Source organism: Bison bison, unplaced genomic scaffold (assembly GCF_000754665.1).
Source record: "Bison bison bison isolate TAMUID 2011002044 unplaced genomic scaffold, Bison_UMD1.0 scf7180017864228, whole genome shotgun sequence".
Classification (NCBI taxonomy): Eukaryota; Metazoa; Chordata; class Mammalia; order Artiodactyla; family Bovidae; genus Bison; species Bison bison.
The window spans coordinates 971,340-983,523 of NW_011494800.1; the positions used below are offsets into that span (position 1 = coordinate 971,340).

Below are 12,184 nucleotides of genomic sequence, written 5' to 3' on the forward strand. Positions count from 1 at the left end.
GATAAATAGTAGAGAAATAATAATTCATTTTCCCTCAGGTTATCAGATTCTTAAAATTATGTATTTTCTCTGGTGAAGAAAAAATTAACTCAGTATTGTTTAAGAATAACTTTAGAGTCCACAAAGGCATTGAAAGTCATAATCTAATCAATAATTGACAAAATTATAGAACAATCAGTCTAGCTGGACTGTAGTTCATTATGGATGTATAATCTTGAGGAGAGCAAGTAGACCCCCTTGAGCCATACATTTCTTTGAAAGATGAAACTAGATAATTTTTTAAATTTTTACTTAAAAATAATTTTAGACTTACTGAAAAGTTGCAAAAATAGTGCAAAAAAGCCCTTGAATATGCTTTAACTGCTTCCCCCAATATTAACATCTTATATAACCATAGAACAATGGGCTTCCCTGGTGGCTCACTTGGTAAAGAATCTGCCTGCAATGCAGGAGACCCAGGTTCAATCCTGGGTGGGGAAGATCCCCTGGAGATGGAAATGGCAACCTATTCCAGTATTCTTACCTGGAAAATCCCAGGGACAGAGGAGCCTGGCAGGCTTCAGTCTATGGGGTGGCAAAAAGTTGGACATGATGAAGCAATTAAACCACCACCACCACCATAGAACAATAATCAAAACCAGTAAATCAGCACTACTACAATGCTACTAATTAGTTCACAGACCTTTTTCAACTTTGCCATATTTCACACACTGATTTTAAGCTAGACAATGTGTAAGTCTTTTCAGCTCTAAAAATCTTTGACTCATTTGATGTATTAAATTCTTTACCTTTATCTTGATCATAAAAACAATCAAGAAGTTAAATTTCTTAAAGGTATCCCATCCCAATAGTCTATGCTCACTGAGGTGATTTTTGAGCCATTTCAGCTTGATAAATGCCATACAGACTAGATTTTGACCCTTTTCTTCCATAACTCTCTTAATTAACTTCTTCCTAGGAACATAATCCTATTTCTGTGTGTTCAGAGTTCCCCACTGGTAATAATCAAATCACATTACCCTTAGGAGCCATTCAAGAGCAAAAAAGGTGGTGGGAACCAGAAGCCCACTTAACACAAATCTACTTACATCCATCTATCCTGGTTTTGTGAATTATGGAGCCCTTACCCCAGTGCCACCCTAGCTACTATGCACTCCCTCATCACATTGGAATGTTCCAGTTGAGCTTTAGGCTTTGGTGAAGACCTGACTGTGTGACTGAGTCCAAAGTAAATTGCTCATGTAGTATATGCATAAAGGACCTACGTTCAGACTCACCACTTTTTTCAAATGTAAGTTTAGGCAAGTTGATTAATATGTGTACCTTTAGCAGATTTGAGAGTAAATTAAATGAGATGGTTTTATTGAAGTAACTTGAGTATCATTTGAGGGAGAATCTGACTTACATTGCTGACTCTAAGTTATTTAGATAGTGTAAGGAAACTTCAATGCAAATTATCTCAACCCCAAAGTAATTCATTGTGATTCCAATGAGATTCTAATTCTTAAAACCTATTACCTTTTCCCTTCAAGATTCTTGGTTAAAATATTGACTTCAATATCAAGGAAAACACTAGTAGATATTGTTTTCTGTTTTTTAAGCCTGGACTGTTTTTTAAACCTGGATTTTCATATATTTAAAGAATCATCTTGTATTTTGTTATACGATGATAAAAGCAGAGATGAGTTACAATGCAAAAGCTCTCACCTAGAAGGAGTGAACCCCACAAAATATTGGTATTTCTCCCTGTCTACTTGTGGGCTTATCACAAAGAGACCTTGGATTCCACATATCCAGTGCTGAATTCCTCATCTTCTCTTCTACCAGCTTATCCCATTAGTGGGCTCGCTTCCTTACTCATCACCCAACCTAATAGGCGATTATCTGATTCCTCTCTCTTTCTTACCCTTTACAGACACACTTGTTAAGTTCTGTTGCTTCCACTTCTTTAATGATTCTAGTATCTGTTTATGTCTTTCCGATCTTACCTCTGTTACTTGAGTTTATTTCATCTGGGTTTTTCCAGCAACTTTGTAATTGTCAAAGAAGGCAATGGCACCCCACTCCAGTACTTTTGCCTGGAAAATCCCATGGACGGAGGAGCCTGGTAGGCTGCAGTCCATGGGGTCGCTGAGAGTTGGACATGACTCAGTGACTTCACTTTCACTTTTCACTTTCCTGCATTGGAGAAGGAAATGGCAGCCCACTCCAATGTTCTTGCCTGGAGAATCCCAGGGACGGCGGGGCTTGGTGGGCTGCCATCTGTGGGGTCGCACAGAGTTGGACACGGCTGAAGCGACTTAGCAGCAGCAGCAGCAGTACACATAAATATTAGCTACTGTTGTTATTGGTTCTCTAAATTAAAATCCAGCCTCTTTCACAGAACTTTCACATACATTCTGTGTTCTACTAAAAATCAGTTCTTGCCATTAACCTACTGAAACTCTCACAGTGGCTTCCAGTTGCTTCTGGGGCTGATCTCCAGAGGCAGGAACTGCATCCTGCTGATCTTTGAGTCCCCCATCCCAAAGGGCTGACCACAGTAGTTAGCAACTAGAAGGTGCTCACTGACTGTTTACTGAGTTGAAATTAATGGGATTAGTCAATATCTTATGATTCTTGTTAATCTGCATAGTAGGGCAAGGGGTTTTTTTTAATCTGGAAAATAGGTTTATTTCATTAGGACTTGTTAAGAAAACCCTGCTTAATTAGCTTTCCTGTTATAAAGCAGAATATCTAGGAAACTGATCTTTAGATATTTTTCTATTCTCCATATTTTCATTGTGGAAATCTCCTCTCAGAATATTTTGCAACTACCCACATTCGTAAGCAGTCCACATCCTGGGAAAGCATGTTTATTAACAAGGTCTTATGAACAGAAGTTGAACCAGCAAGAGATGGGTAATGGAATTTGTGACTTAGGTACAAATGAGAAACAGTCCAAGAAAGAAATAGAGTGAGTTGATTCTACACATGATTACTTTAATAAGAATATTGATGTTTTTCTATTACTTCAGTATTTCATCACTATCCAGGATATTATGTTCATTTTCAACTTGAATTTAGTGCATGTTAATATTAGAATCAGTATTTGCTTTGAGAAAGAAAACTAATTTCTCTAGGGTAATCAAAGTGTACTGTTAATTGCCCAATATGTCTCATGCACTAAGATCTGGTTTTTTTTCTACATAACATTTAAAAGATATGTACAGTTTCTTTTTTTCTCTTTCTCTCTCTCTCTCATACACACACACACACACACACACACACACATACACTCTTCTCTCCCTCTTCATATCAGAGTGGTAGAGAGGCTTCTTTCAGATTTACTGTTAGATTCATTTTCACAAGAATGTGACTTCTGTTTTTTTTTATTATTTTTTAATTGAAGGATACTTGCTTTACAGAATTTTGTTGTTTTCTGTCAAACATCAACAAGAATCAGCCTTAGGTACACACCCATGTCCCCTCCCTCCTAAACCTCATCCATTCTTCTTGGCCTTCCCTTGAAGGAACATTCTCCTTGTGAAATTTTGATTGTTTCTATAACACCTCTGAATTTGCAATCTCACTTTAAGAAAATAGTAGCTCCAGGTGAAGAACAAACAATAGAAACAGATTGGTGGTGGTGGTGGTGTTTAGATGTAGATTTCATTACCTCAATTCTAATAAAGTTTAGAGAGTGAAGGAGGAGAAAACATGATCAGTTATTTATCAAGGTAAATGTTGGTCTGTGAACATAAAATAATGATGGGTAACAGAGTTTCATGACTAGGAAAATGAGCTGCGGATTCAAATCCCAGCTCTTCCACTTCAGATCTGCCTGACCTCAAACAAATTCTTGAACTTTTCTGAGCACAAATTACTTTGTCTTTAAAATGCAGATGATAATAGCATCTTCAGGAGGATTCAGTAACACAGTGATAAGGATAACCAACATTCTTTTTAAGCACCTGTGAAGTATGTACTATCATTCTGTTTTCACCAATGAGGGACAGAGACTTTAGTACATAAGTAAGCTCACCCAGCTCTACGTGGTGGAGCTGGGTTTGAACCACTATGCGATGTGCTTCATGCAGAACCTGTCATATGCATTCCAGTATTAGCTATTATTATTTTCATTGTATAGAACTCTTCCTGATCTTTTCCTAGTTTCCCCTTTTGTTTACACCAAAAGTTTCCTGGTTAGAAAACATTTTCTGTTCATAGAAAGTTGTGGGGTAGAAATGAATCTATTCAATGCCCAGTATTTGCAAGGTTCACGGCTATTAGAGTCTTCTTATATAATTTTAATAGATACAAGTCAGTAACTTCATACATGAATTGCCTTTGAATGGCTTTTAGCTCTTTTAACTGAAAGACTGAGTATTTTTTGTCTAAAGGTGGTTTTGATGACATCTACTGAGTTCTGTGTTTATGTCTTTTCCTTCACCTTAAATAAAAATAAAGAAATGTACCATATCTTTTCTGTTTAAAAAAGTGATAGAGAAGTAGATGAGAGTTCTGATTGACTTTTCCCTTTGCCAGGGTCCTCACTAACTATGTGCTTTTCCTAGGGGAGGTGGTCCTTCTGGTTAATATGCCTGCAGACAGCCCTGCAGATGGAGGGCAGCACCTGCCTGATGGGAGGACAGCAACTCCCACCAGCACCTTCACCCAGCAAGATATCAACGAAGGCATCGTGTGGTACAGGCACTCAGGGGTCCCAGCCCAGAGTGACTCCTTCCGCTTTCAGGTACCCTCTGCTTCCTGAATTTTCTGATATCTGGATGGTCTGATGAAAATCTTCACCCTTATTTATAAATGATCCAAGTCATTTTCTATGATTGCCTGCAAGTCACATTTGGGAGTGGAAAAAATGTAACTAGTAGCATCAAGAGACTTATTTTTAATTAATTTGCCAATTCAGCCTTATGATCTCTACATCATTTCATAGCAAAGAGATTTATAATGGATAATTGCTAAAGTGTTTGGCAAAAAGTATTTTCAAAATATTAAAATGCCATATGGAGAAAAAAAATCTTATTTTCTTTTTTCAAATGGTTTTGAAACATTTACCATCTTATGATAAGGTCATGGGTTTAGCAGCCAAACTCATTGGGTTTATGTTTTACTTCTGCCATGTACTAGCTTTGGAAAAATTACTTGGACGAAATCCTTGAACTTCAGTTTTCTCATCTGTAAAATAGGATTGTACGGATTTAATGAGTTGTAAGGATTTAATGAGTTAATACAGATAAAGCATTTAGAATACTGCCTATTACTATGTAAGGGTGTGTGACTATCATTTATTAAGATTAGTCAAATACCAGTGCTGTAGACTGAATGTGTCCAACTGAAGTTCATATGTTGAAATCTTACCCATCTATGTGATGGTATATGGAGGTGGTGCCTCTGATTAGAATTAAATGAGGTCATGAGGGTTGTCTGGAGAAGGCAATCCACTCCAGTATTCTTGCCTGGCAAATCCCATGGACAGAGAAGCCTGGCAGGCTACAGTCTGTGGGGTTGCAAAGAGTCTGACATGACTGAGGAATTCACACACACACACACACACACACACATGAGGGTTGTACCCTCATGAATGGGATTAGTTTACTTACAGGAGTCACAAGAGCACTTGCTTCCAATCTCTGCTGCCCTCCATGGGGATACGATGAAAAACCTACAGTCTACAGCCCAGAAGAGGGCCTTCACCAGAACCCAACCATACTGGTACCCTGATTTCAGACCTCCAGCCTCCAGAACTGTGAGAATTACATTTCTATTATTTAGAAACCACCCAGTCTATGGTATTTTTGTTAGAGTAGCCTGAGCAAACTGTGGCAACCAGACCATAAGGCTGGTTTAATTTATTCTGTCAGTAAATTACAGAACAAGAAATTATACTGGGCACATTCTCTGTTATGAAATGATTAGAAATTAATAATAAAAGGGTAAAAAAATCAAGCCATTTGGAATTTCTAAATAATTCCTAATTCTAAAACTATTAAGAAATATTGATTAAGAGGAAACAACATATCAAAACTTAAATGATGTGGACAAAGTAATACTCAGAAGAAAATTGATGGCCTTAAGCTCTTATTATTGAGCAGAAAAGCATGAAAATGAATGGGCTAAATACTAAATTCAAGAAGCTGGTGAAGTATGAGAGAAGCAAAAGGAAAACATCGATAGACATAAAAGAGGAATTGACTAATTATAAGATTCTAGACTTGGTAAATAAGTACAAAATCTGAATCTTTGGAAAGACCCATACAGTTAGAGAAACCTCTGTCAAGGACAATTCAGAAATGAATAATTGAACAGAAATGCAAAGGAATGAGGAAGTATGAATGAGAAAGAACTTTTAAACACAGATACAGAAAAGAATTTAGGAACGCATCAGAGAAAATCTAAAGAGGCCCTCATGGTGATCAGTCAAAGCAACTTAACAATCCTGCTAAGTCTGAGCCCATTTCCTTTGCTTGGAATCCGATGGGGATAAACTATCACTACAGCTCACCCTGTTAAAATTATTTTCCATACTAATAAGCAGCAAAGTCCTACTGTTTAGCACAGGGAACTCTGCTCATTTTTATGTGGCAGCTTGGATGGGAGAGGAATTTGAAAGAGAATGAATACATATTTGTCCCTGATGGCTCAGACAGTAAAGAATCTGCCTGCAATGCAGGAAACCCAGGCTCGATCCCTGAGTCAAGAAGATTCCCTGGAGAAGAAATGGCAACCCACTCCAGTATTCTTGCCTGCAGAATTCCATGGGCAGAGGAGCCTGGCAGGCTACAGTCCATGGGGTCGCAAAGAGCCAGACACGACTGAGCAACTGACACTTTGACGTCATGTGTATGGCTGAGCTCCTTTGCTGTCCACCCGAAACTATCACAACATTGTTAATTGGGTATACCTCAATGCAAAATAGAGAGTTTAAAAAAATTATCATCCATTCTGTGCCGGATGCCTGGTGCATGTATCTTCATCGTCCAATTTATATTGTGTTGAAAAATGTGCTTTCCCAGAGAGCTGCCTGAAATAAACCTGGAAATCATTAAAATGAGATTACACTGAGCACACTGAATGTCCAGTGAGTGCGCAAACATGATGTGCCCTTTGCCCAAGTTAATATTTCAATTTTAGCAGCTGGGGACTCAGCAGTCCTCAGGTAATGAGTCAGAACAGAGGCAAAGACCTCAATCAAAAGGAGTCACCTCGGCAAACTAGAATCCTCAGACCTGCCTTTGCCTTTATAGGCATCAATATGAAGAACATCATCAATATGGAGCATTTCCCTGGAAAGAGATTCTCAGCACCTGCTAAAATGATATTTATTGCTTTTGCAAGTCAGTTACTAAGTAGGTTATTATAAAATAGCAAAAGTTATTGATTTTTGGAAAACAAATTCACTTGAGTTTAAGACCTAAAACATCATTACTTAGAAAATGGTTCCCTTTGGAGAGTCTTCACACGTTTTGCTCAAAATGTATTTAAAAGGCCTACCTGAAATCTCCTTCAAACTCTGTGGAATATTCTTTAGAATATCTTCAATAATGACAAATCCTTGGGAGGTGAATCTTCAATGATGACAAATCCTTGGGAAGTGAATTTTAAAATATAACCCAATAGCCAAAAGTCATGCTGACTCATATCTGGTAAAAAGAAGAGTAGTGTTATTTTTGGTTAAAACAAGGACAAATTATGAAGTAACAAGCTCAGTTTTCTTACATGTTTTGTGAAGGCTTTCCAATAAGTGCATTTTGAATACTGATAACATCCTTATTTCAAGTATGAAACAATTCTCTCAGATCATATTCTCTTGCATATGGAAGCTTTGGTGTGTATGTTTTTAAAGTCTCATTATTTGATAGGCTTACCTATAGTTTGATGTGAAGTAACACAGACTCTGTAGCTATGTGCTAAAATAAATGGCTAGCAACTTTTCCCATTCATCATTTTAGTGTCCCTTGGGATTTTAGACTATTTTTAAAAAGATGCTGTTCTAATGGTTCTTCTCTTTGTCCCTTTTTTTCCTTTCAAGCAGAAAATGCAATACAATGAGTTGCATGGATTTAATTTCATTTTAATGTTGATATGCTGTCATGAGCCGTCAATGCAGTCCATCTGTTACTTTGCGTCTAAGACTTGGGATTTATGCAATGTGAATGGTGTGAAAAAATTAGAGCATGGCATAGTGAGAAGAAAGCAGGCCAAGGAAGGAGCCCTGGTTTTGGGCTTATTCAGATCACGTTGACACAGCCTCAGGGGATGTGGTTTGAAAAGGACCAAAATATTTTATAGCAGTATCTTTGCTAGGGAAGCTAGAATTGAGTCCCTTGCTTGGTAGTATGCTCACATCTCACTACCTGCAGAGTTCCATTCCTTTTCTTCAAGAGATAGGAGAACGTATCTTCCTCTGGCCTAATATCCTAAAGCTTCCAAATTGAGTCACCGTGGTCAGTAGGAAGATCAGGAACCCACTGACCTAGTTTTAAATACTGCTCCTTAGTGGCTTTTGATCTTGACACCTATAACTTTTTTACTTTCAGTTTCATCGTCTGTAAAAATGGAGATAATAATATCTACTTGGTGGGTATTCAGTAAAAAAACTTTTGAAAATTAGCTTGTACGGTGCTGAGGCTATGATAAATGCTCTGTTGCTAAGTCTCTAAGCTTTTGTTGTTAATATTATTTATGGCGACACTATGAGATGTCTTATTGGAAACATGTAGATATTCTGCAACTTGAGCTCTGCAGAGAAGTAAGCTTTCCTGTAGGATGTAATTTTAGAAGACATAGAGAAAGGGCTGCTGTTCTGCCTTTTTCTCAGGATTTACAAAACCCTGCCCCTTCTCATACATGTGCGTGTATGCTCATTCGCTTCAGTTGTGTCCGACTCTTTGCGACCCCATGGACTGTAACCCATCAGGCTCCTGTGTCCATGGGATTTTCCAAGCAAGAATACTGGACTGGGTTGCCATTTCCTCTTCTAGCGGATCTTCCCCACCCAGGGATCGAACCTAGTCTTATGTCTCCCACATTGGCAGGCAGGTTCTTTACCACCAGCGCCACCTGAATGCAATTCCACATGGCCACTTGGGCCTGACCAATTCTTCTAACAAGCACAAGGAATAGAGAAAGAAGGCACGTTTAAGGGAGTGGCTAAGTAGCACTGAGGAAGGGGAGAGACTGCATGGGCAAACCATCATTTTTCAGTATGTTTGAAACAGGAGGAAATTGATCTTGTGACCACTACCCTAACTGTAAATGCTTTTAATCTTGCCTTGCAGTGATGAGGCTGGGATTTAGCATTTATAATCTAATTGTAGATATCTGCACTGGGTAAAGATTAAAGTGGAATAAACATCACTTATGTAATGTGTTGTATATGTTCATAATGAGACATTTTATAGCTATCAAAATTATGTTTTCAAGAATGTTTAATGATATAGCAAAATACCATAATATTAAGTAAATATTTAGAATATATACTTATATATAAAGATTCACATATGCATAGCAAAAAGATTAAATTGAAATGCAATGGTATATTCATTACTATTTATCAGTAGTGAAATTCTTGATGGTTTTTATTCCATATTTATACTTTCCTGCAACTTCAGAATTGCCTAAAATGTTTATTTTAAATGAATCTTAAAATATGAAGAGCAGAACAAAGATTGTAATGCAGGAGCATATAGAATTCAAAGACAAATGGTTCGAAAGGGAAAAAGTAAACACGGGCAAACTACTCTGCCCATCAGAGTCTCACCAGCGTGCCATCTCTTTGCAGGTGTCCAGCACCACAGAGGCCCACGCCCATCTGGAGAGCCGCCTGTTCAACATTGCCATCTTACCTCACGCTCTGGAAACACCCCAACACTTTCCAGGATCTTCTCTCCACATGACAGTGAGTTGGGTGGGAGGGCTCATGGTTTTTGCTTGGAGGAGATGGGCTGATGCTACCTACGTGCGTGCTAAGTCATTTCAGTCGTGTCCAACTCTTTGTGACTCTATGAACGGTAGCCTGCCAGGCTCCTCTGTCCATGGGATTCTCTAAGCAAGGACACTGGAGTGGGTTGCCATGCCCTCCTCCAGGGGATCTTCCTGACCCAGGGATTGAACCTGCGTCTCTTAGGTCTCCTGCGTTGGCAAGCGAGTTTGCTTTTACCACTAGTGCCACCTGGATGAGATTTGACTTAATGCCTATCTTGGAACACAGACTCTGCGGTCACCAAGGCATGCCAGCCCTGTGAACACATTTCTCATTGATTTGAAAAAGCAATTAAAATTACCAGAGTGAAAGGAAGATTAGATGAAATCTACCCTAACCTCCCATCCATTGCTGCTAAACTTTTTGCAGCATCCCAATCATGGGCCCACTCCCTGAGTGGTGTTGTTCAATTGCTAAGTCATGCCCAACTCTTTGTAATCCCTTGGATGGTAGCCCAACAGGCTCCTCTGTCCATGGGATTATACAGCAAGAATTCGGGGGTAGGTTGCCATTTCCTTCTCCAGGGGATCTTCCCTACCCGGGGATCAAACCCGCATCTCCTGAATTGTCAGGCAGATTCTTTACCACTGAGCCACTAGGTACTCACTGAATACCTGAATGGATTTTCAGGTTTATATCCATTTGATGATTGCTGTTTCGGTATAAATGTTTAGCCAGTTTAGAGCTCTACCTAGCTGGAGAAACTGTTCTTTGTTTTAAAAGTCCTATTAGTAGTTTTCTATTATAAAAGAAATATCAAGGCTCATCAGGGTTTCCCTGATAGCTTAGTTCATAAAGAATCCGCCTTTAATGCAGGAGGCCCCAGTTTGATTCCTGTGTCAGGTAGATCTCCTGGAGAAGGGATAGGCTACCACTCCAGTATTCTTGGGGTTCCCTTGTGGCTCAGCTGGTAAAGAATCCACCTGCAATGCAGGAGACCTGGGTTCGATCCCTGGGTTGGGAAGACCTCTTGGAGAAGGGAAAGGCTACCCGCTCCAGTATTCTGGCTTGGAGAATTCCATGGACTATACAGTCCAGGTCCAATGCTGTAAGCAGCAATATTGCATAGGAACCTGGAATGTCAGGTCCATGAATCAAGGCAAATTGGAAGTGGTCAAACAAGAGATGGCAAGAGTGAATGTCGACATTCTAGGAATCAACTAACTGAAATGGATTGGAATCGGTGAATTTAACTCAGATGACCATTATATCTACTACTGCGGGCAGGAATCCCTCAGAAGAATGGAGTAGCCATCATGGTCAACAAGAGTCCAAAATGCAGTACTTGGATGCAATCTCAAAAACGATAGAATGATCTCTGTTCGTTTCCAAGGCAAACCATTCAATATCACAGAAATCCAAGTCTATGCCCCAACCAGTAATGCTGAGGAAGCTGAAGCTGAATGGTTCTATGAAGACCTACAAGACCTTTTAGAACTAACACCCAAAAAAGATGTCCTTTTCATTATAGGGGACTGGAATGCAAAAGTAGGAAGTCAAGAAACACCTGGAGTAACAGGCAAATTTGGCCTTGGAATACGGAATGAAGCAGGGCAAAGACTAATAGAGTTTTGCCAAGAAAATGCACTGGTCATAGCAAACACCCTCTTCCAACAACACAAGAGAAGACTCTATACATGGACATCACCAGATGGTCAACACCAAAATCAGATTGATTATATTCTTTGCAGCCAAAGATGGAGAAGCTCTATACAATCAGCAAAAACAAGACCAGGAGCTGACTGTGGCTCAGATCATGAGCTCCTTATTGCCAAATTCAGACTTAAATTGAAGAAAGTAGGGAAAACCACTAGACCATTCAGATATGACCTAAATCAAACCCCTTATGACTATACAGTAGAAGTGAGAAATACATTTAAGGGCCTACATCTGTAGATAGAGTGCCTGATGAACTATGGAATGAGGTTCGTGACATTGTACAGGAGACAGGGATCAAGACCATCCCCATGGAAAAGAAATGCAAAAAAGCAAAATGGCTTTCTGGGGAGGCCTTACAAATAGCTGTGAAAAGAAGAGAAGCTAAAAGCAAAGGAGAAAAGGAAAGATATAAACATCTGAATGCAGAGTTCCAAAGAATAACAAGAAGAGATAAGAAAGCCTTCTTCAGCAATCAATGCAAAGAAATAGAGGAAAACAACAGAATGGGAAAGACTAAAGATCTCTTCAAGAAAATCAGAG

At 39.0% G+C, this 12,184-nt stretch overlaps 1 protein-coding gene across 1 annotated transcript in view; it reads left to right on the forward strand.

The window, feature by feature from the left end:
* The window catches only part of FRAS1 (Fraser extracellular matrix complex subunit 1), a 535,710-nt gene that overhangs the window by 386,498 nt on the left and 137,028 nt on the right, over positions 1-12,184 (forward strand). Inside the window, exons 31-32 of the mRNA XM_010845896.1 lie at positions 4,557-4,735; positions 9,785-9,901. Of these exons, the coding sequence (XP_010844198.1) occupies positions 4,557-4,735; positions 9,785-9,901 (296 nt within the window). The remainder of the gene's footprint in view (positions 1-4,556; positions 4,736-9,784; positions 9,902-12,184) is intronic.